Here is a 23,610-nt window from a genome sequence, read left to right as displayed (position 1 = left end):
AGTGAGGAAGTTTGCAGAAAATCTTGCAGAAGAAAAGCAGCAAACGCCGAAGATGAAGAGAAGGCTTTATGGATAGAGAAAGAGAGGGTGGGGAGAAAGGAGAGCGAGGAGTTTAGACTTCTGCACCGTTTCCTCTCTCTTCAGTCTTTCTGTCGTTTTTGCATGCATTGTCTCTCTTCTCTTCTTCTCTCCCCTGTTTTTCTCAAGCTGGTCATCTCCAGGATGAATAGAAGGCTTGTACTTACAATCCTGGCCCTGAATGTTGGTAAGTCTTTATTTAAATAGAGTCTCGTGTTATCCGTGAGTCCATTATGATACACCATTTTCTCATGTTCGGATACACTATACTGACACTGACAGTTGAACTTGAAGCAGCAGAAGTGTAGTCATTGGCTGCGTCCCTATTCCCTATCAGAGATGGGCAGTATTTCTGTTACATGTATTTGATATATGTATTTCAATTACTTCTGAGTATTTTAAAATGTGTATTTAACTGGGCTAAACTCCAATGTATTTTGTAACAAGATACTTTCGAGAGCTGTCATTTTTATTTTCAAAATACTTTTCTATACCATTTGTTTTATAGCGGTTCACAATTTTGTGTCCCCCTTTCTCCCTGCATTGGTATCAGCATTTTGATGGCACTATGGTGTACTAAAAGCATCTGCTAAATCAATTAAATATAAATGTAAATGTGAAATTGTACAATTGCAAAGGATGCTGAGTATTATTCTAATTAAGTTCAACCCGAAACAAGGCCAATAATAATCAGTGTGCTTTGCAGATAATTTTGGTATGTTCATTTTCACATATTTATTTACATTTTGGTCATTTAGCAGACACTCTTATAGAGAGTGATTTACACTCAGTGCATTCAACTAAAGTAGATAAACAACAACATATCAAAGAAAATACATTTGTTTTTGTCACATGCTTTGTAAACAAAAGGTGTAGACCAACAATGAAATGCTTACTTACGGGTCCTTTTCCAACAATGCAGAGTTAAAGATAAAATATAAATAACAAAAATAAAGAGTGACACGAGGAATAAATACACAGGGAAAAACGAATAACAATAATGAGTAAAAATGGCTATATACAGGGAATACCAGTACCGAGTCGATGTGCAAGGCAATTGAGACACAGTGCATTCAGAAAGTATTCAGACCCCTTGACTTTCTCCATTTTTTTTATATTCTAGTCATTTAACAGACACTCTTATCCAAAGCAACTTACAGTAGTGAATGCATACATTTCATGCATATTTTTATTTACTTTTATTTTTTATTTTTTGTACTGGGCCCCCGTGGGAATCAAACCCGCAACCCTGGCATTGCAAACACAATGCTCTACCAACTGAGCCACAGGGAAGACATTCTCCAAATGTTGTTACGTTACAGCCTTATTCTAAAATGGATTAAATAGATTTTTTTCCCTCATCAATCTACACACAAATATCACATTTACATAAGACCCTTTACGCAGTACTTTGTTGAAGCACCTTTGGCAGCGATTACAGCCTTGAGTCTTCTTGGGTATGACGCTACAAGCTTGGCACACCTGTATTTGGGGAGTTTCTCCCATTCTTCTCTGCAGGTCCTCTCAAGCTCTGTCAGGTTGGCTGGGGAGCGTCGCTGCACAGCTATTTTCAGGTCTCTCGGGTTCAAGTCCGGGCTCTGGCTTAGCCACTCAGGGACATTCAGAGACTTGTTCCGAAGCCACTCCTGCATTGTCTTGGCTGTGTGCTTAGGGTGATTGTCCTGTTGGAAGGTGAACCTTCGTCCCAGTCTGAGGTCCTGAGCGCTCTGGAGCAGGTTTTCACCAAGGATCTCTCTGTTCTTTGCCCTGTTCATCTTTCCCTAGATCTTGACTAGTCTCCCAGTCCCTACATTTGCAAACATTTCTAAAAACCTGTTTTCATTTTGTCATTATGGAGAATTGTGTGTAGATTGATGAGGATTTGTATTTATTTAATCCATTTTAGATTAAGGCTGTAACGTAACACAATGTGGAAAAAGGAAAAGGGTCTGAATACTTTCCGAAGGCGCTGTAGCTATGTACATATAGGTAGAGTGACTAGGCAACATGATCACAGTCACAGCACGTAAGACATTTCTGTAACTGTTACTGAGAATGTTGACGCTGTTCGGGCCGGCTACTTGCAAGTGTATTTCTGTATTTTAAAAAGCAAAGTACATGTATTTTAATAAAATACATTTCTAAATACAAGTATTTTGTAGTTGATACATTGATCTTTATCGTATTTTGTAATTGTATTTTGTCATTTATGCCCATCCTTGTTCCCTATGGGCCCTGCTTAAAGGTAGTACACTATAGGATGCTGTTTGTTGTTGTTGTTGTAGTAGTAGTAGTAGTAGTAGTAGTAGTAGTAGTAGTAGTAGTAGTAGTAGTAGTAGTAGTAGTAGTAGTAGTAGTAGTAGTAGTAGTAGTAGTAGTAGTAGTAGTAGTAGTAGTAGTAGTAGTAGTAGTAAATATCATCCATTTATCCATTGAGCATTTCCTTAATTTGTTGGATTAATTGATAGATTACAGAGGGTTTAGGCTAATCCAGGCCAATTTTAGTCCTCGCTGCAGGCGGCCAAACATTGCCCGTTAGACTGCCTTGGTGATTAGTACCTACGGCATGACATGTAATATTGATTTTAAAAAATCAAATCAAAATATTTTTGGTTGATATAGATTCCAAGATACCAATTTACTTTCTTTGTTGTTGTTTCCGTGGTATGAATAATCTCTCTCTCTCTCTCTCTCTCTAGTAACCAATGAAATCAAGGCATCCACCTCCCAACTTCTCACACCATCCAACTCCACTCCTGCTACCACCAGTCCCCCTGCTCCCACCACTTCCTGTGTGTGTAATATCTCCACTTCCTGTTCCTCTCCGACCCAGCCCGAGGCTCCGCCACCTGCGCTGGGTGTTATCAAGGTCAAATGGGAAGAAACGTCCTGTAAGGGGGACGTACACCTGTCTCTCCTCTCGTCTCATTCCTTACCACTCTGCTTTAACAGTTTGACCCATCGTAGCCTTCAACATGCAGGGTTGTGTAACAGGAAGGGCTGTGAGGGCTCCCCAAAGTGGACGAAGATCAATCCTAACACTTTGGGTTACCAGATCAATATGAATGGAAGTGTTACCAACAACCCCTGTACAACACTGAGGATCCAATGCGAAGGTGAGTCCTGTATGTTTGTGCGTCCTTTCTGCATATATTTCTCTAAGTGTCTGACAGTGGGTTTAAATACCACACATGTACTTGAATATCTTTGTAAGTACACTTTTCATATATTTTTGTCAATGTTTTATAAGGTGCTGTAAAACAATAGCCTGGTCCCATATCTGTTTAGGTTGTCTTGCCAAAAGACCATAGGAGTTGGTAAGACTGTACAAACAGATCTGGGACCAGCCTAGTAAAGTCATGGTTAAATATGAATCTCATCTCCTGTCCACTCCAGTCATCCCAGATCAGTTAGTGGGCTATAAGGTGGTGACTGGTCTGCTGTGTGTTCTGGTGCTGGTGGTGCTGGTGGTGCGTTTCGGGCAGCCCTCCCTCAAGGCCCTCCGTAGGAGACGTGAGTACCAGAGACCTGGGCCCGTATCCACGAAGCGTCGCAGAGTAGGAGTGCTGATCTAGGGTCTGTCCATGTACTCGTATTCATTATGATCCAAAAGGCCAAACTGATCCTCGATCAGCACTTTTACTCTGAGATGCTGTGTGGTAACGGGCTCAGATCTAAACACTTAACACACGAACATACATTTAGGATGACAACAAAGCACTTAAATGACTGCAATAAAGTACTTAAAGAAAAAAGTCCACAGTGCTTGGACCAATCCAATAGCAGTTGATCAAATAATGTGTCATCAGGTCATTGCAGAAAAGAAAAGCATATTGATACCAGGGTTGGTATGGTGGCATGTGGCATTTATTTTATTCATATTTTGTCAGTTACGGATCAAGTGTTTATTTTGTCATTGAGGCATGCTATCTCGGTATTGTGCGTTGGTAATATAACATTCTCACATGACCTCTAATCAACATGTTAATGTCTGTGATTCAGTGTCAGACAAGAGACAGAGTCAGTGGATCGGACCGACGCAGAGCCAAAGTGGTGAGTCAGTGACTCGTAGACACACGCACACCCACCAGGCCAAGGTGCAGGCCTAAGTAGGAGAGACGTGGAGTCGTTGAATAAGGCGTTGAGTTGATGAGTTCATGTTACACACACACAGATTTCGGTTGTTCTCTCTCAAATAATGCAATATCTTGGCAAGCGATGTAATCCATAACCACCTCTTCCCCTCTGTCTCTGTCTGTCTGTCTGTCTGTCTGTCTGTCTGTCTGTCTGTCTGTCTGTCTGTCTGTCTGTCTGTCTGTCTGTCTGTCTGTCTGTCTGTCTGTCTGTCTGTCTGTCTGTCTGTCTGTCTGTCTGTCTGTCTGTCTGTCTGTCTGTCTGTCTGTCTGTCTGTCTGTCTGTCTGTCTGTCTGTCTGTCTCACAGTCTCCTACCATAGAGGGAAGGCTGGACTCCAACTTAACGACAACACAGACAAGAGACACTCCTACCCTGGTGAGGCACACACACACACACACACACACACACACCACACACACACACACACACACACACACACACACACACACGCACACACACACTCGCACACGCACACACACACTCGCACACACACTCAAACACACACACAAACACACACACACACACACTCTTCCTCTCTCCACTCTTCTGTTAACACGGGCGGAAGCCTAACCTGAGAATTGTGTGAATTACACAAACTTTGAATGACGCATGCAAAGGTATCTCAGGTTTAGTACTGGACCCTAAAGCGTTACATTCCCTCTCGTTCTCCCAGGATTGGAGAGGCTGACGGTGAACAACAGCCGAGAGCCTTCGTCTAACAGAAACAGTGACTATGACTCTTATAACTTGTGATCATCATCATCATCATCAGTCATATCCTTCATCCGCTATGACAATATACTGTACATGTATTTTTCATATTTTATAATATTTTTTATATTTTGTTATTTTTTTATGCTAAATGTAATATTTTTTAAGCACATAATATCATTGTTTGGGGGGTTTCTGTACGTAATTCAATCATTCACTTCTTTTATTGAATAAATGTAAAGTTTGTTGTTGAATAAAACGTTGGGACCTCATACTTATAAGTGAACAGGATGCACAAGAAGGCAATGAAAAGCAGGATGAAAGAAAGAGGGAGAGAAAATAATGTTGTGAGAAAGAAAGGGGGATAAAAAAAGATGTAGAGACAATAGAAGTGATGAGTGAGGGGTCTCGCGCGCGCACAAACTTCTGATTTCTGCAACGATGTGGCTTCCTGTGCCGTTGACACCAACATCCTGTTTCTGTTATTTCTGTCACACTGCCGTTCCCCTCGTTCTCTAGTTCTAAATTGATGTTCACCTTACACCTCTGTCGCTCTTCTCATCCTCAAATAACCTCCATCACCCTTTTGTGTTCTTGTTCCTCCATCCGTCGTTCCTTTCTTCATAATCCCCCTCTTTTTCTCCATCTTCCTGTCTATTCATTTGGCTGTCGTGTTTCCATTTTTCTCATTTACTTTCTCAAAATAAGACTATTGTTGTAGAGGAGCTTGTTCTTCCGCATCTTTTCATGTCTCTTTTGAGTTGAATGAAAGAATGTTTTCTGTCTGGAATTGAAGTGGAGAAGATTGTGCTGACGCCATCTTATTGTAGAAAAACATTGTCTGGCAAACCGAGCCGCAGTCAGTCTTCCACGTGTGTGTGCGTGTGTGTCAAAAGGTCAAATACAGGGTGCTTATACATGTCCTGTTTCACACATGTACAAGAGTGCAACCTATAGAGGTTGTGGTGAAATGGAAATGTTTTTTGCATCTCCCATTCCCCCTGAGACACCCTTGGAGAGTGGGGTCACGGTGTGTGTGTGTGTGTGTGTGTGTGTGTGTGTGTGTGTGTGTGTGTGTGTGTGTGTGTGTGTGTGTGTGTGTGTGTGTGTGTGTGTGTGTGTGTGTGTGTGTGTGTGTGTGTGTGTGTGTGTGTGTGTGTGTGTGTGCGTGTGCATGCGCGTGCGTGCGTGCGTGCGTGTGTGTGCATGCATGAGTCTCTCTCTCTCTCTCACACACACAACTATACATTGTATGTGTGTGTGTGTGTGTGTACATGTGAGTGCATGCAGGGCAGTGTGTAACATAATATGTGTGTCTGTGAGCGAGAGTGTGTGGGTGTAGTTCTGTGTCTTCCTCTCTGTCAGGTCACGCTAGACTAGACGATTAAATCTGTCCCGTCAGAGGAACAATGACAGATGACAACAGATTACACACAGAGATTATCTCAGAAAGAGGGAGAGATGTGGAGTGAGAGGGTGATGAAAGAGGGGAGAGAGGAGAGAGAAAGAGGAAAGAGAGAGGAGAGAGAGAGGAGAGAGAGAGGAAAGAGAGAGGAGAGAGAAAGGAGAGAGAGGAGAGAGAGAGGAGATGAGAGAGGAGAGAGAGGGGAGAGAAAGGGGAGAGAGAGGAGATGAGAGGGGAGAGAAAGGGGAGAGAGAGGAGAGAGAGAGGAGAGAGAGAGGAGAGAGAGAGGAAAGAGAGGAGAGAGAGAGGAGATGAGAGAGGAGAGAGGGGAGATGAGAGAGGAGAGAGGAGAGGAGAGAGGAGAGAGAGGAGAGAGAGAGGAGATGAGAGAGGAGAGAGAGGAGATGAGAGAGGAGAGAGGAGAGGAGAGAGGAGAGAGAGGAGAGAGAGAGGAGATGAGAGAGGAGAGAGAAGGGAGAGAAAGGGGAGAGAAAGAGGAGAGAGGATGGAAAAACTGAAGTATGATCAAGTGAACCTGCTGTAAATACAGTCACTTTGACACATTGAGTGAGTGAGTACAAACAAAATACAACACCCATGATGAGCTTTAACAGGCATCCAAATATTAAAATGGCACTCTCACTCACACACATGTCATGCAGTATACACACTCACTGAAATATCTGTACTCGGTCAAGTCCAGTCCATGTAAATAAAGATGATTAAGTTATTAGGATGTAATAACACCTCATCTTATACTGCTTCTTGTGATAGTTCTTCATTTCTTGTTTTGACTTTTTTAGTGTGATTATTTGTGTGTTCATATTGTACTGTTAGACACATACTGCCCTGCTGGAGCAAGAAACGTAAACATTTCACTGCAGCTGCTTTAACGTCTGCTCATCTGTGTACGTGACAAATACAATTTGGTTTGACCAAGATCAATTTTTTTTTAAAACATGTTAAGAAAAGAGAGAACGGGAGAAAAAGAGAAATGAAGTCAGTGAAGTAAATGAAGAAGCTTGAGGATGCCGGGTAAAAGAAAGGAGGCAGTACGAAGAGAAAAACAGATGGATCCAGGAAGACATCTGGGAGTGTTTGTACTAGTAATATGAGAAAGCTTTGTGAAACGTAATGCTATGGGTTTTACACTAATCCAGCCGTGTCGGGGACGTGGGTTACGTCTCAAATGTCACCCTATTCCCTATATAGTGCTCTACTTAGTGCACTGTGTAGGGAATAGGGTGCAATTTGGGGCGCAGGCATTGTCCCTAAGCCCCTTCTGTTGGCCTATTACAGGTGTGTCACTGCACAGAAATGCGGAGAGAGGGGGCGAGAGGGAGCAAAACTATCCCGAATTAAATGAATATAGCAACTCTCTCTGAGTCCTCTCAATCTCTCCGCATTTCTCTATCTTGTTCTCCTCCTCTCTCTCCCCCTTTAGTTTCGATCCATCCTCCTCTCATCTCAACATGTTTCCAGACAGATATTCAACCGCCCACCTCCAGTTTTGTTTGTGTGTACACTACCTGTGTTCTGTAATGGCTGCCGTCAGATGATGATGTCGCAGTTATGATATCACGGTGTGACACCATCAGACACCATTTGAACTGTGATGGGGGAATCAGAGAAGTAACATGAAAACATGGAACAGTGGGTGTTTATACGGTGGTGGGAAATGATGGTAATACCATAGTTAGAGAGAGAGAGGTGGGGGAGAGAGAGAGAGAGAATGGTGGGGGAGAGCGAGAGAGAGAATGGTGGGGGAGAGAGTGGCGGGAGAGAGAGAGAGAGAATGGTGGGGGAGAGAGTGACAGGGGAGAGAAAGAGAGAGAGTGGTGGGGGAGAGAGTGGTGGGGGAGAGAGAGAGAGTGGTGGGGGGAGAGTGGTGGGGGAGAGAGAGAGAGTGGTGGGGGGGAGAGTGGTGGGGGAGAGAGAGAGAGTGGTGGGAGAGAGAGTGGCGGGGGAGAGAGAGAGAGAGAGTGGTGGGGGAGAGAGAGAGAGAGTGGTGGGGGAGAGAGAGAGAGTGGTGGGGGAGAGAGGGAGAGTGGTGGGGGAGAGAGGGAGAGTGGTGGGGGAGAGAGTGGTGGGGGAGAGAGAGAGAGTGGTGGGGGAGAGAGGGAGAGTGGTGGGGGGGAGAGTGGTGGGGGAGATAGGGAGAGTGGTGGGGGAGAGAGTGGTGGGGGAGATAGGGAGAGTGGTGGGGGAGAGAGTGGTGGGGGAGATAGGGAGAGTGGTGGGGGAGAGAGTGGTGGGGGAGATAGGGATTGGGGAAAAGCAAGGAGGAGAGGAGAAGAGGTGGGGGGGGGGAAGGTTTAGCGGGTTCACTTACAGATATGTCATTTAATCAAACCATGATTAGTAAAGGATAGACGGAGAGAGAGAGAGAGAGAGAGAGAGAGAGAGAGCGAGAGAGAGAGAGAAAACATAAAAAGATATAAAACAATCTGGCCACTAGCTGAAAAAAAAAGAAGAGAGGAGAGAGCAGGGGATGGATGGAGCGATAAAGAGTGGGGGAAGGGGGGTGCTTAGCTAAAAACTTTAGGGCGAATCAATCTTGCAGAGAAAGGGGGGAGTACGTAAGAAAGACGGGAGAAGAAGAAAGAGGAGAAGGGAGGGGGAGGGATGCGGTAGAGGGAGAGGGATTATTCACCGTTTCAAATGAATAATTCCGTATTGTGTGAATCTGGCACACACAGAGAGAAAGGGAGGAAACGAGAGAGAGCATCACATCGAAAAAGACCTAAAGATCAAAGAGATCCACCAAAAAAATAGAGAGAAAGAATTCTCAACTGCCAAGAAAAGGGGAAGAACAAGAACTGAATTTTTTTTTTAAAGTGTTTTCATGACCTCTAAAATCTCTCTGCGTTGGACTTGGAATAAGCTTCTCTGCCGTTACAACCACCAGATACCAACCAACTAAAGAAGACTTCGCTTTAACATAAACTTTGGAACAGCGAACAGGAGCTGAAGCCCTGAACATACGATAACAGAACATGAAAGAGAAACGAACAAACATGGCATTGGAATAAAGAGAAACTCAGAGTGAGCACAGGTGCCGAAGAGAAGAGAACAGAGAGAGAGAGAGAGAGAGAGAGAATCGAGTGAAGAGAAAAAAAGAAAAGAGAAGGAAAGCATCAGAGGGTATATTATTTCTGGGTCATGAGAGTACAACACCTGCCAGGTGAGTTATGTTGTTAAGCACAGCAGAATGATGTAAAATATATGTCACGTTTTAGTTTTGATAGTTGTAACTATATGAGGCGCTGTCAGTGTATATGTGGTCCATGTAGTAAAACACTGTTTTATCAACCACTAACGAGCCTGCCGTTTCATGAGGATGTTGATGATATAGGACCTACTGGTTTATGAACGACAGTTTTTGGATGTATGGCCAATGTAAGCCTACTCCCCGGACGCATTTTTTGAACGTGTGTGAACCTGAACCATCGCAGCACCTCTCAACACCTCAGAGCTGTAAGGATGTTATGGCACTTTTGAGGTTGTGTGGTTTTTCGGGATCCTTCGGGGGTGCAGTGATGGGTGAGCTCAGCTGCCCCAGTGCATCGTGGGGGAGAGAGGGCGTGAAGGCGCTTGTGCTCTATTCGCTCCTAGTACTCGGTGAGTGAGGTTATTTTTCTTCCAAAAATCTATGCGTTTGTTATGAAAAATCTATTGTATTTATATACGTTTTTTATGAGTATATATATATATATACCAACAATTTATCTGCTACCCTTTTCATGTGTTTAAAATAGCTGATATTTGTGATTTACAGTAGGTGTAGGCCTAAAAATGTGTGTGAAATTGATGTGAAATATACCAAAGAGAAGAGATACAAAACAATCAATATTTCCCTCCTCTCCTTTTCTGTCGATCTCTTTGTCTCATCCACCAGTACACACATCCCATGCCCAGCCTCCCCTCCCTCTCTCCCTCCTGGCCAAAATCGTTGTCCCCCCTCCCTGGCACGCTCTGCCCCTGTCGCAGGCTGATCTTGGCCCACTGTTCTCCAACTCCAGCCCCTTCGCCTTCACCCAGTCCCTGCTCATGGTGCCTCCGGCTGGGGAAGCCTCCAAAGCTGGGGTTCGGGCTTCATTCGGGCCTTACTCTGTCAGCCAGGTAAATCAATTGGGATGGGGATCCTTGACAATCAGCAGAATGCTGTAGATCTCCGCTTATACATTTGGAGAATTAGTTCCATAGATTTTATGTTGCAAGATAATATGTAACGCAGAGATCTTCCTCTAGCCCTCTCTCTAAGTAATCCTGTACTCTAACAGTGTAACCCTCTCTCTCTCTCCTTCTCTCACTCCTCAGCTGGTCTCTGGGCCCATCCTCCCCCTCTCCCCTCCTCTGTCTGCATCTCTCCTCTCTAAACACGTGGAGAGAGAGAGGGATGAAGGAGGAAAGGAGAGGTACAGGGTGAGGGTGTTGTTCCATGTGCGAGGGGACACCAGCAGAGGGAGCTGTATCACCCTCCACGCCTTCAAAGAGACCGAGGAGCAGAAGGCTTCCTGTATCACACAGGTGTGTTCGTGCCACACACTATATTTAGCCGCCATCACCTGTGACCATTCAAAAGACTGACGCCGGACTGAAAGTTCTCTTTGGAACTCTAGTGGGACTCTGAATGATGGATATGTTGTATTGTGTTTTTGTTACACTGGCCAATACACTGAAATGTTCTGTTCTATATAAAGTATGACGCCTGTTCTATATAAAGTATGACACGTGTTCTATATAAAGTATGACACGTGTTCTATATAAAGTATGACCCTTGTTCTGTATAAAGTATGACACTTGTTCAATATAAAGTATGACACATGTTCTATATAAAGTATGACACTTGTTCTGTATAAAGTATGACACCTGTTCTATATAAAGTATGACGCCAAATGCTCACCAATCACTCTCTTCATCCATTCCTCCTCTCTCCTTCCCAGCCTCCACTGGGTCTATGTGTGGTGACCCTGGCCCTACCTAAGGACTGGTTTGAGGCGGACCAGACCAGCCAGCCCTACCTCATCCCCAACCAGCGTGCCAGGCACACACACCGACACCGCACCCGTAATCGGGGACGACGGCACGAGGGTGTTGTCGTCGGTGGAGCCGGTGGCATCCCCTTCCCAGGCACTCTCCGATACAGCCCCGCTCACGCCGGCGACCGAATCCAGCTGTTCTACTCATTGTTCGGCACAGCATCCAACCTCAAACTAGCACCCTCTAGGTGTGTGCAAGACAAATTACCACAGTCTCAGAGAGAGTTGTTTTATATAGGATCTGTGACTCTGAGGGAGTACAGTAAGCGGAAAGAGGCCAACGGGACCAAAGAGGAAATAGGCTGTTGCAATGGACAGGAAGAGGAGGAGCTACGGTTGGATTCCAACGTGCTGATTCGCTATTGCAGGGGACCGGTCCAAGCGGGACAGCCAATAAGGGTTTCTGTGAACCTGAGGGCCAATTTCAGTGCAGAGTTTGTTGTTATCCGGTAAGTCTTTGTTACGTGATGCTCTGTGATGTAAGTGATAATCCAGCAAATTTAAAAGGGAGACCTGATGACGACTTAAATACATATAGGAACGTAGCAGTGTGCTGGTTCTTCTCTTTTACTGATAAGTACTATATTCATATTTCCATATCAAACCATGTCTCTCATTGCCAGTGTATCTGTCTAGTATGAATAGTATGTATACAGTATGTAGTACATGTACGTTGGGGACGGCAGGTAGCCTAGCGGTTAGAGAGGAGAGCCAGCAACCAGAGGTTTGCCACTTCGATTCCTGGGTCCGACGGGAAAAATCTGTCAGGAAGTGAGCAGGCATCCGGAAGGTTACTGGTATCAAATCCTAGATGCCATTGTCTGCCGTTGTGCCCTTGAGCAAGGCACGTAACCCCCCCACAACAACAGCTGAACGGGCGCCTAGTGTGACAGCCCCCCGCTCCTCTCCAGAACCTGTGCATGTGTCTTTCAGAGGGGTTGGGTTAAAAGTGGAAGTCAAATTTCATTTGAACAATAAAGTGGTCTTAATTTCCATTTGAGTAATTTCCCAGACGCTCTTATTCAGGGCGACAAACAGTAAGTCACACTATATCTGTATGTATCTATCCCAGACTGAAGGTGAAGAAAGGCCTTTTGTCTCTGGTTGCCCAGCGCTCCCTGAACTCTGACCTCTGGGTTGTGAGCCTGGAGAGAACCCAGGGCTCCAAGCATGATGTCATCTCCATCATCTGCCACAAACTGGCCGGACACATGGACAGCGACAGGTATTACTTCATCATATATATTACTGTACAATATTACTCAGGTACACTATTACCTCAGTGAAGGAACGTATTCAATTGAACCGGTTTGTAACATGTCGGTTACATTTTTGACTATATACATTATTCAAATTGCATGCAAGTGATACCACATATGTGGGAGAATGTTACTCTATTAAATATTCCAACATATGTGATTTATTTCCATCAAATCACTTTTTTCTTACCCTCCCCACCTCTTCTCCCTACTCTCTCTCTCCTCCCCACTCCTCACCCCTTTTCCCACCCTCTTTCTTCTGCCGCCGTCCTCCCGCCTCCTCTCCCTCAGTCCCGCTGCTCTGCAGCAGGTTGCCTGTCTGTCAGTCGACAGCTTGCGAAGGAGTTTCGGGGTTGCCATGACGGTATCGGCCAGCTGGCGGGTAGAGTACTCAGGCCGTAAAAACCCTCCGCCACCACACGGCGGAGTAGTGAGCAGCTTCTCCTTCACAGACAGAGAGATAGTGGGCATCTCTCCCATAACTGAAGTAGGTAGAACTTTATTCAATCAGGGTTCGTTTCCCGGGACACAGAATCTCCATTGAACATGCCTCTTAGTCCAAAACTCTTAGCCAGGGGGGAAAAAAAAGAGTCCAGAACTCTTAGTCCGGGAAATTGGTTTCTTCTTGTTACATAGCCTGTATGTACTGTATGTACTATGCAGTAGACTAATGGATAGTGTGATAGCTACAACCAGCACATATCCATACATCTACGGATCTCTTAGTGTTGCGGTGGACTGTTTCTGCCTTAAAAAAGCTCATTATGCTTATTCCTAAGTAAGGCCAATAAACTGAACTTGTTGTCATCAACACACAGAGTGGCATGATCATCAACACGGCCATCTTGACCAGCGAGCCCGTGTCACTTCCTGTCATTGTGCTGGCAGTGGGGCATGATGGGAAGGTGTCTGACATCACCGCGGCGGTGAAGTGCCAGTCGTCCAACGATGATATCGTCAAGGTAACCAGACACGACTCTACACACTGTATACACACACGCACACAGGGCTCCTGTCCAATTCCGTTGTTTTCTGTATTTTTTTTACGCTGATATCAACTTTTTTAGTACATAATGTCTCCGCCATCATTTTCTATGACCGAAAAGAGCTTCTGTACATCAGAACAGCGATCACTAACCACGATTTGGATGACAATTTCTACTTCAACGAGTTGGCACCTCTGGACGTCGGCACCTCTGGACTATCCCTAATCCCTGGGACGCGAAAGAGGAAGCAACGGCGCAAGAGAGGCAAACGAGCTGGCATCCTGACGAAACTACGTTGGCGAGCAAATAAACTACCTCTGCTCTCCTTTCTATTGGCGAACGTACGATCACTAGAGAACAAACTGGATGAGCTCCGTCTGAGATGATCCTATCAATTGGACCTGAAGAATGTTTTTTTGTTAACAACAGCTGGTGCGCGATCTCTAATGTTAAGGAAATCTCGAGTTTTTGCTCGCCTGAGTTAGAATACCTCATGATAAGCTACAGACCCTAATTTACCAAGAAAGTTTTCATATATATTTTTCCTAGCTGTCTATTTAGCACCACAAACTGATACTGGCACTAAGATTGCACTCCACGAGCTGTATAGGGTCATAAGCAAACAAGAAAATGCACATCCTTTGGCAGCGCTCCTAGTGGCCGGTGATTTTAATGCACGGAAACTGAAATCCGTTTTACCTCATTTTTACCAGCATGTCACTGTGCAACTAGAGGCGACAAAACTCTTGCTCACCTTTACTCTTCACGCAGAAACACATACAAGGCTCTCTCTTGCCCTTCCTTTGGCAAATCTGACCATATCCTCCTTATTCCTGTTTAAAAGCAAAAACTCAAACAGGAAGTACCAGTGACGTGCTCAATACGGAAGTGGTCCACAGAAGCAGATGCTAAGCTACAGGAGTGTTTTGCTAGCATAGGCTGCAATATGTTCCGGGAATTCATTCAATAACATTGAGGAGTCTTCCACATCAGTCACCGGCTTCATTAACAAGTGCATTGATGAGTCGACAACGTCGTCCCCACAGTAACCGTACGTACATATCCCAACCAGAAGCCATAGATTACAGGCAATATTCTCTCTGAGCTAAAGGCTAGAGCTGACACTTTCTAGGAGAGGGACACTAATCTGGACGTTTATAAAAAATCCTGCTATGATCTCCAATGAGCCATTGAACAGGCAAGCGTCAAATGAGGACTAAGATCGAATCCTACTACGCCAGCTCTAACGCTTGTCGGATGTGGCAGGGCTTGCAAACTATCACAGATTACAAAGGGAAACCCAGCCGCGAGATGCCCAGTGACACCAGCCTACCAGACTAGCTAAATGCCTTCTATGCTCGCTTCGAGACAAGCAACACTGAAGCATGCAACACTGAAAGGCTGGTCATGGCTCACATCAGCACCATCATCTCTGACACCCTGGACCAACTCCAATTCACCTACCGCCCCAACAGATCCACAGATGACGCAATCTCTTTTGCACTCCACACTGCCCTTTACCATCTGGATAAGATGAACACCTATGTGAGAATGCTGTTTATTGACTACAGCTCAGCATTCAACAACATGGTGCTCTCCAAGCTCATCACTAAGCTCAGGACACTGGGACTGAACACCTCCCTCTGCAACTGGATCCTGGATTTCCTGACGGGCTGTCCTCAGGTGATGAGGGTAGACAACAACACATCCGCCACACTGAGGGGCCCCTCAGGGGTGAGTGCTTAGTCCCCTCTTGTATTACCTGTTCACCCACGACTGCACGGCCACATATGACTCCAAAACCATAATTAAGTTTGCAGATGACAATGAGACAGCTTATAGAGAGGAGGTCAGTGACCTGGCAGCGTGGTGCCAGGACAACAACCTACCATCAACGTCAGCAAGACAAAGGAGCTGATTGTGGAATACAGGAAACGGAGGGCCGAGCACGCCCCCATCCATATCGACGGAGTTCCTCTGTGTCCAAATCACTAAGGAATGAACATGTTCCATGCACACCAAGACAGTCGTGAAGAAAGCACGACAGGAAATCTTCACCCACAGGAGGCTGAAAAGATTTTGGCATGGGGCCTCAGATCCTCAAAAAGTTATACAGCTGCACCATTGAGAGCATCTTGACTGGCTGCATCACCACTTTGTATGGCAACTGCCTGGTATCCGATCGCAAGGCGCTACAGAGGGTAGTGCTTACAGCCCAGTACATCACTGGGGCCGAGCTCCCTGCCATCCAGGACCTCTATACCAGGCGGTGTCAGAGGAAGGCTCAAAAAATGGTCAAAGACTCCAGCCACCCAAGTCATAGACTGTTCTCTCTGCTTCCGCACGGCAGGCGGTACCGATGCACCAGGTCTGGAACCAACAGAACCCTTAACAGCTTCTACCCCCAACCCTTAAAAATGCTAAATAGTTAACCAAATATCTATCCGGACTATCTACATTGACCCCCCTTTTGACTCATCACATATGCTGCTGCTACTGTTTATTATCTATCCTGTTGTCTAGTCACTTTACCCCTTCCTATAGGTACGTATCTACCTCAATTACCTTGTACCCCTGCACATCGACTGGGTACTGGTACCCTGTATATTTAGCCAAGTTATCATTACTCTTTGTGGATTTATTCCTCTTGTTATTATTTGTATATTTTTCTCTCTGCATTGATGGGAAGGGCCCGTAAGTAAGCATTTCACTGTTAGTGTACACCTGTTGTTTTACTAAGCATGTGACAAATACAATTTCATTTGTTTAGATTGATTTGACACACAATCCTCCACTCCCTTTATCACCATCTGACTTTATTCAACAAGGTGTCAAGCGACTGCTCCACCCTCTTCGTCGACGGAAGTGAATCAGGGGTGGGCAGCACCTGTGTAGGGGTGGAGTTTCTCCTGGGCACGCTCAGTGGGTCCCTGTGTCTGTCCGTATGGGCTCCTGTCGTCCCGCTGCGCGTCACACTGTCCGACAACGAGCTGAGCGCCATCGAGGGCTGGAACCACTACACGGAGAACGGGTGAGTCCCTGTACGCGTGTGTGCGTGCGTGTGTTTAGAGAAAGATGAAGACACATTGAGCAGGAATTACATAAAAGCAGGATTAGACATGGCCATGTCATTAACATCAAGATTCCTAAATCAGTTGATAGAACGATGGGGATTGGAACAGTTGGAACTCCCATTTTGATCTATTTTTATTTAACCTTTATTTATCTAGGCAAGTCAGTTAAGAACAAATTCTTATTTACAATGATGGCTTGGCAATATGTTCTTCTTTTAGCATAATCTCCTTTCCTAATCCATTTTTGTCTGTCTCAAGACCGAGCAGGAGGTTGAAACACCAAACCAGGAATGTCCAGTGGTGTAAAAAGTACTCAATTGTCATACTTGAGTAAAAGTAAAGATACCTTAATAGAAAATTACTCAAGTAAAAGTAAAAGTCACCCAGTAAAATACTAGAGTAAAAGTCTAAAAGTATTTATATTTAAATGTACTTAAGTATCAAAAGTTAAAGTACAAATAATACAAAAAAAAATACTTATATTAAGAAAACCAGACAGCACAATTTAAAAACTTTTTTTTTTACGCATAGCCAGGGTCACACTCCAACACTCAGACATAATTTAAAAACAAAGCATTTGGGATGTTCTCTTGATAAGTGTGCGAATTGTACAATTTTCTGTCCTGCTAAGCATTCAAAGTGTAACGAGTACTTTTGGGTGTCAGGGAAAATGTATGGAGTAAAAAGTACATCATTTTCTTTAGGAATGTAGTGAAGTAAAAGTTCTCAAAAATAGAAATAGTAAAGTAAAGTACAGGTACCCCAAAAAATGACATAAGTAGTACTTTACACCACTGGCAATGTCTGGTAGAACACTGAAGGGCTTGTGTTCCACTTGGCACACTAATCCCTATATAGTGCAGTACTTTTTACCTTAGCCATATGAACCCTTGTCAAAAGTAGTGAACTATATAGGGAATAAGGTGTGATTTGGTCTACTGCCAAAAAGCTTCATTCACCGTACAAACACTTCAGGCAAACAGCTAGTAGAAGAGACTACTAATTCCCTAACCCAGAGCTTTAAAATAGGCTCTCTGCATTATCCACCTCTAATTCCTAGATGGCAACTCAACATTTCAAACACTATCATTATGACTTGCTGTCACATCTCAACCAGGGGTCAAATGGGGTCAATTCTATTTCAATTCCAGTCAATTCAGAAAGTACACCAAAATTCCAATTATCTGCATGCTTTTCATGAGGAAAAATTGGAATTTGATTGGAGTTTGGTTTACTTTTTGAATTGACTGGAATTGAAATGGAATTTACCCGAACCCTCAACATATTAAAGCTTATGATGTCTCCATTTTTGGTTTTACCCAGCTTCTATGCCACATTCAGATTTGTGTAATAGCTCTCTCTCCTCCTCATCCATCCATCCTTCTCTCTACCCCCCACCCCCTCTCTCATACCCCCCTCTCTCTCCCTCCCTCCCTTTCTTTCCCTGCTCCCCAGCTGTTCTCCAGTGTACCAGAGGTCCACGGTTCAGGTTCTGGCCCAGTTCAGTGCTCAGGGGGGCCAGGGTCAGCTGACCTACCTGCTGGGCTCCTCTGATTGGTTTGTGGATGCCACAGAGATGGTCCGTAATTGGCTGAGGGTAGAGAATCCTCGCGTGGCGGTCTTCGACAAGCAGAGCAATCTGATTGGTCTACACCCGGGGAAAACTTCAGTTCATGTGAGTATCATGTGATACGAACAAGTAATATGATGTTGTATTTTGAATAGCGTGGTGAATTTTAGTTGAGGGATAGTCATTACAAATGATGAAATCTGAAATATATGTATTACCTATGGAAAGTAAACTTGAACAAGACACAAACAGCCAATACATTTATTGGCACCTCTCTCGTCTCTCAGGTCATATCAAGCCAATGGGACGGTGTTCTGGGTAGCTGTGATGTCATCGTGACCTCTGAACACGTGACCCCAGGTGACCTCTCCGTGCAGGTTGTGGGAGGACTCGGTATGTCAATCAATGCAAGCCCTGCCCATCCTGCTGTTGTCACGGCAACCGTGACAGCATACAACATCCTCTACCAGCATGGGCAGGTGAGTTCAGTGTTTTTCTTGACCCACTAACTTCACTAAAACGTTTTAGTTTTACATAACAGTAACTTCAGTGGGACATTTTTGCTTCAATGGTATGACACTGAACGTTTCTCTCTTTCTCTCCCCCCCTCCTTATCTTCATTGTCCTTCTCGCTCTCTCTCCACCAGGAAGCGTCCATCAGTGTCTGGCTCCAGTTCAGCGATGATAGCGCCACGTTGCTCCCCACCTTCAGCCGTGGTACCTTCGCCCTTCGCCTCTCCTCATTGGCAGAGACCGTGGTTGCCGTGATGCCCGGCCCATCGCCGCGTGTCGTCGCACAGGGCGAAGGGGGCGGGCCTTTACTGAAAGCGGAACTCCTGGTCACCACCTGCAAGCCAATGACGAACTCCGTTGACGGGGACCTGGCCAATTCGAAGGAAGGAAGCGGGACCAAGAGGCTGGCTAAAGGATCAGGCTGGATCAGGGTGAACCTGGACTCGGACCTTCGTCCAATGGGGAGCGAGGAGGCGGACTTTGAGCTGCTTGACATTTCGGACATGCTGGTGGAGTCATCGGACAGGGATGTTAAGTACAGCAACTTCCTGGACAATGACATCATCATAGGGAACGTCACCACCGTCAAAGGTGACGACTATTATGACAAGGCCGGCGATGGGATGATCGCCAGGAATGACCTGGAGAGAGCGGTGTTGACCCCGAATCACAAAGAGAGCGCTGTGTTCTTCTCTCCCGGGTTGGAGAGAGAGAGGGAGGAGAAACCGGAGGATACAGAGCTGGGGCTGGGTGTCGGGGCAGTTCTCTCCCTTCTCTGCCTCTCCGTACTCCTCTTCCTGGTGAATTGTCTGCCCTGCGCTTTGAGGGTGAGGAGGATGACGAGGAAGGACATGAACATGGAGGGGGTGGAGGGAGTGGTGAAGGAAGAGGGGGAGGAAGGAAAAGAGGAGGAGGCAAAGGATGTTGCAGAAAAGATCGACAAAATAACATCGTACCCCAGGGTAATATCACTCCATGAGACTATTCCAGAAGAGAAAGAGGGGCAGTCAGATCAAAGCATTGACCATTAAGGCTGCATCCGAATAGGCACCTTAATCCTTTTAAGAGTTAAGAGCCCTGGTCAAAAGTAGTGCACTATGTAGGGAATACGGTGCCATTTTATTCAGGAGAGAAAGGTTGTTGATAAAATCATCATTAGGAAAATTGACTGTACAGTGTCACCAACAATGTATCTTAACGTCTTACAAGGTCATCTTCGTGTAGGCTAGTCTTTTTCTCAGTTATTTATTTATTTCTGAATGTTTGTCTAAGTTAAATATGTGTCCAGAAACAATGCACGTACACGACTGTACATATCTGCCATATTTATTTTATTGGTATTGTTTCACATTCATCCATATACAATTGGCTGTCATATCTTTTCGATTTAGGACTCAATGCAATCCGTATCGCTGAAGTTCACCGCTATATTGCAATTGAATTTTAAAGGCAGCGTTCCCACGTTCGCGGAGACTGAATTCACGATTAATACTGCACGTGTCAGCTCAATCGGAAACGACCTTTACATTTCAAGCGCGCTGTAGCGCTGAACTTCGGTGATACGGAATGAATCAAGACCTTTTAGGCCTATTGACGGAATAGTATAGGGTTGCAAAATCCTGGTAATTTTCCCCAAACCAGTTGTAGGATGCCGACATGCTTATTCCCTCCTGATTCCAGAGATTCTCCAACTGGGATTTCCGTAAAAACTGGGATTTTGGGGCATGTTACCAGAATGTGCAAATCTATTCCTGCACATGATATTGTTCTGGTTGATCTCATCAACCAAAAGGAAAACCCACTAAATACACATTATAGAATAACTCATGTGAAACTCATTATTCTCCTGCTTGGCAAAGGTTGTAAATTAACTTAAAATGACATCCTAACAATAAAATATGTATTTTTCCATTTGATTTAGTGATAATTAGGAAATAGTTTGATTCCTTGATCAACTTAAAAACAAAAGAACAATTATCTGGTCTAATTTATCAGTCAATCTGTCCAGAGTTTGGCTGTGTTTGCACCCAGAGGTATTGTTCTGATATGGCCAGAGAGAGAGAGCTGTCTGGCCCATATGGATGCCTTAGAGATGTCATGTATCCAGCTACCTCCAACTGATGCTGGGTGCCACAGAGCACTTTGTACTGGGAAATACTCTCCAACTAGTTCCAACCCAAGCAGGTTGTCTGCCTCAAACACCAACCTCCAGGTGTTTCTTGGACTATGAACCTGGCCAGTAGAGCTCACTAACAGAGTGCTATTTCCAACTCCCATGTGGCAACCAAGTAGGAACAATCAGTGGCTTCATTTTGTATTTATTTAACTAGGCACGTCAGTTAAGAACAAATTCTTATTTACAATGACGGCCTACACCAGCCAAACCTGGACGACGCTGGGCCAATTATGCGCCGCCCTATGGGACTCCCAATTACGGCCGGATGTAGCCTGGATTCAAACCAGGAACTACAGGGATGCCTCTTGCACTGAGATGCAGTGCCTTAGACGGCTGTGCCACACGGGAGTGTAAGGCTCTCACCTCATACGCGTGGAGTTGTAGGTTTGATCCCAGGTAGTCGCTGTGGTTGTGTTGACACTGATGATTGATGGGCTGTGACAACTGATGAGGGTTTAATATTTGAGGGTCCCCTTCCTGTGAACACCAGCGGTGATGAAGGGAAACTTCTGGAAAGAGTAGACACTTAGTATTTTAAGAGATTTTTGCCTTTTTCTTTAAAAAAAAACAACACGTGTCTACTTTTTCTGTAGGTTTCCCTTCATAACCGCTGCTGGTGACTGTTCTAGAATCACAGGGGGAACCCCAGGATTTGTGTTGTTGTTGAAAACTCTGTTTATTCAGTTTTACACACAAGACAACACAAAGCAATATAAAGAATATACTCAACTAGAAAAATACAAATAAAAAAATAATAAGAATTAGCTTTAAAGATACCGTACTTTAGACAAGTTAAACACAGCGGGCAGAAGGCTACAAAGGTTAAAGGGCAATCTGTAGTACAGGGACAGAGCAAACACCTCACCATTGATCCTGTAAACAGACAAGGGATAGGGGTGGAGAAATGTAACCTATCACAGACAATCATGGCCACAGACCGACCATCCACTGGACCAAAAATAAAGTTTACAATGCTTTAAAAGAAAAAAATGAATAATAATTTTATGTAAGCGTGTGGTGGAATATTGACTCAGAAATATAACACTTTTACTAGAACCTGTGAATTCAATATAGACTTTAATACAGAGTAGAAAAGCCGAGCCCTTCCATGGAAGGACTCTTTTACAAACTTAACTGAGGCGAGCCCCTCCATGAAAGGACTAAATTCTGATATTACAGAGTCCTGCCTTTATAGGATTCTGTCTTTGCATAACGTATAGAGTCCCCTCCCTCTATATGAAAATAGCTTCCCTTGACCTTTCTCCATCTCAGTTCTTGCTTGTTAAACGCCCACATCTGACAGCTGTATAGGTTATAATGGTAGTGGGGCCCTGGTCATATGTGTTCCATTCCTTATATAGCCATTCTGTCTCAGCTCTTCAAACTGGACAGGCTAGATGCTGCTAATAATGGAAATGTAACCATAGTCATGAGATTTGCTCCAACAAGTGTGAACAAAATGTTTAAAAAAAACAAACCTTAAAAAAAAACAGGGCAAAACAAGCTCACATTTTAGTCTCTGACCAGGCAAGATGAACACGGCCTCCGCAAGTCACAATCAATAAGCACATCAAACTTAATGGTTATTTTTGTTTTAATATGAATGGCATCAGAGGATGGACTGTTGTAAGGAAGACCAGAATGGAGCCCAGGCCTCATAAAACAGTTTGGGGTTCCCACGTTTATTGAATTACATTTTTTCTAGTTTCAGAGAGCACAACACATCTCCCACCCAATATTTATAAGATGGGGGAGCTGCCATCTTCCAGTTCTGTAGTATTAGCCGTCTAGCTAAAAGAGATGTATAAGCAACAGTGTCCGACTGGATTCTTGACAGGGGGGGTACCTATGGGCAGTAAGGGGAGACGGATCAATAACAGTGTCATATATAAGTCAGAGAAATATTTAAATATTAATTCCCAGAAACCTGACAGTTTATGACAGCCCCAAAACATATGCAACAGTGTGGCTGGTTCCATTTAACATTGACACAGGTAGGATCAAAATCAGAGAATATTCTTCCAAGTTTGGCCCCGGACCAGTGGGTACAGTGAACCACCTTGAATTGAATGAGGCTGTGTCTAGTGCTAAAAGAGGACAAATGCACCTTTTGCAGCACAGATTCCCAGGTGTCTACCCCAATTTCCTCCCCCAAATCCTTTTCCCATCGAGTCTTTAAAGGCAGCAAAGAAGGGTTCTGTAAGTCATTAATGATTGCATATACATCTGAAATTGCTCCCCTAGGAGGCTTGTACAGCTCAAAGATGCTCTCTATAGCTGTATTCGCAGGCCTATGGGGAAATTCAGGTGTGTTAGTTCTGACAAACACAGAAGAAAGTACAACAGGTTTAAACGATTCAGACAACATCTGGACCCAGAGTGGTCTTAGGCCAGTAAATTCAGTCTGCAGCCAGTACAAAAGGGCTCTGAAATGCACAGCCCAATAGTATGTCTGAAAATTTGGTAGAGCTAAACCACCCAATGCCTTAGGCTTCTGTAAATGTTTTCTACCAATCTGTGGTACCTTGCCATCCCAAATCAAATTAATTAATTTGACCATTTCCCTGTCCTGCTAGGCATTCAAAATGTAACAAGTACTTTTGGGTGTCAGGGAAAATGTATGGAGTAAAAAGTAAATAATTTTCCTTAGGAATGTAGTG

At 44.5% G+C, this 23,610-nt stretch overlaps 2 protein-coding genes across 3 annotated transcripts; both read left to right on the top strand.

Annotated features, from left to right (window-relative positions):
• Positions 1 to 5,184, top strand: cd5 (CD5 molecule). The gene is made up of 6 exons (XM_014208960.3): positions 1 to 265; positions 2,778 to 3,194; positions 3,475 to 3,591; positions 4,081 to 4,131; positions 4,521 to 4,589; positions 4,888 to 5,184. The coding sequence occupies exons 1-6, from the start codon at positions 163 to 165 to the stop codon at positions 4,965 to 4,967; spliced, it is 837 nt and encodes a 278-aa protein (XP_014064435.1). The 5' UTR covers positions 1 to 162; the 3' UTR covers positions 4,968 to 5,184.
• A 3,459-nt stretch (positions 5,185 to 8,643) lies between these two features.
• LOC106609891 (transmembrane protein 132D) lies at positions 8,644 to 20,690 on the top strand. 2 transcript variants are annotated; one of them, XM_014208929.3, is made up of 12 exons: positions 8,644 to 9,514; positions 9,686 to 9,951; positions 10,229 to 10,452; positions 10,651 to 10,860; positions 11,277 to 11,821; positions 12,445 to 12,597; positions 12,923 to 13,118; positions 13,450 to 13,593; positions 16,446 to 16,648; positions 18,147 to 18,366; positions 18,549 to 18,740; positions 18,909 to 20,690. In XM_014208929.3, the coding sequence occupies exons 2-12, from the start codon at positions 9,699 to 9,701 to the stop codon at positions 19,803 to 19,805; spliced, it is 3,237 nt and encodes a 1,078-aa protein (XP_014064404.2). In that variant the 5' UTR covers positions 8,644 to 9,514; positions 9,686 to 9,698; the 3' UTR covers positions 19,806 to 20,690. The 2 variants fall into 2 exon arrangements, with proteins under 2 accessions (XP_014064404.2, XP_045578642.2); XM_045722686.2 differs by having other exon boundaries at positions 8,644 to 9,951.
• Positions 20,691 to 23,610: the final 2,920 nt, after the last annotated feature.

The sequence above is a fragment of the Salmo salar genome, chromosome 08 (assembly GCF_965601325.2).
Source record: "Salmo salar chromosome 08, fSalSal1, whole genome shotgun sequence".
Lineage (NCBI taxonomy): Eukaryota > Metazoa > Chordata > Actinopteri > Salmoniformes > Salmonidae > Salmo > Salmo salar.
The sequence above is the reverse complement of the archived record's forward strand: the minus strand, read 5'-3'. Positions and strand labels throughout refer to the sequence as shown.

What these genes read in the sequence shown, in the direction of transcription:
- cd5 (XM_014208960.3), top strand. Translation starts at nt 163, where the DNA reads ATGCATTGTCTCTCTTCTCTTCTTCTCTCCCCTGTTTTTCTCAAGCTG. An exon ending in ACTGAGGATCCAATGCGAAG is followed by an intron (nt 3,195 to 3,474) that starts GTGAGTCCTGTA and finishes TGTCCACTCCAG; the next exon opens with TCATCCCAGATCAGTTAGTG. An exon ending in ACCGACGCAGAGCCAAAGTG is followed by an intron (nt 4,132 to 4,520) that starts GTGAGTCAGTGA and finishes TCTGTCTCACAG; the next exon opens with TCTCCTACCATAGAGGGAAG.
- LOC106609891 (XM_014208929.3), top strand. Translation starts at nt 9,699, where the DNA reads ATGAACGACAGTTTTTGGATGTATGGCCAATGTAAGCCTACTCCCCGG. An exon ending in GCAGAGTTTGTTGTTATCCG is followed by an intron (nt 11,822 to 12,444) that starts GTAAGTCTTTGT and finishes TATCTATCCCAG; the next exon opens with ACTGAAGGTGAAGAAAGGCC. An exon ending in GCATCTCTCCCATAACTGAA is followed by an intron (nt 13,119 to 13,449) that starts GTAGGTAGAACT and finishes ATCAACACACAG; the next exon opens with AGTGGCATGATCATCAACAC.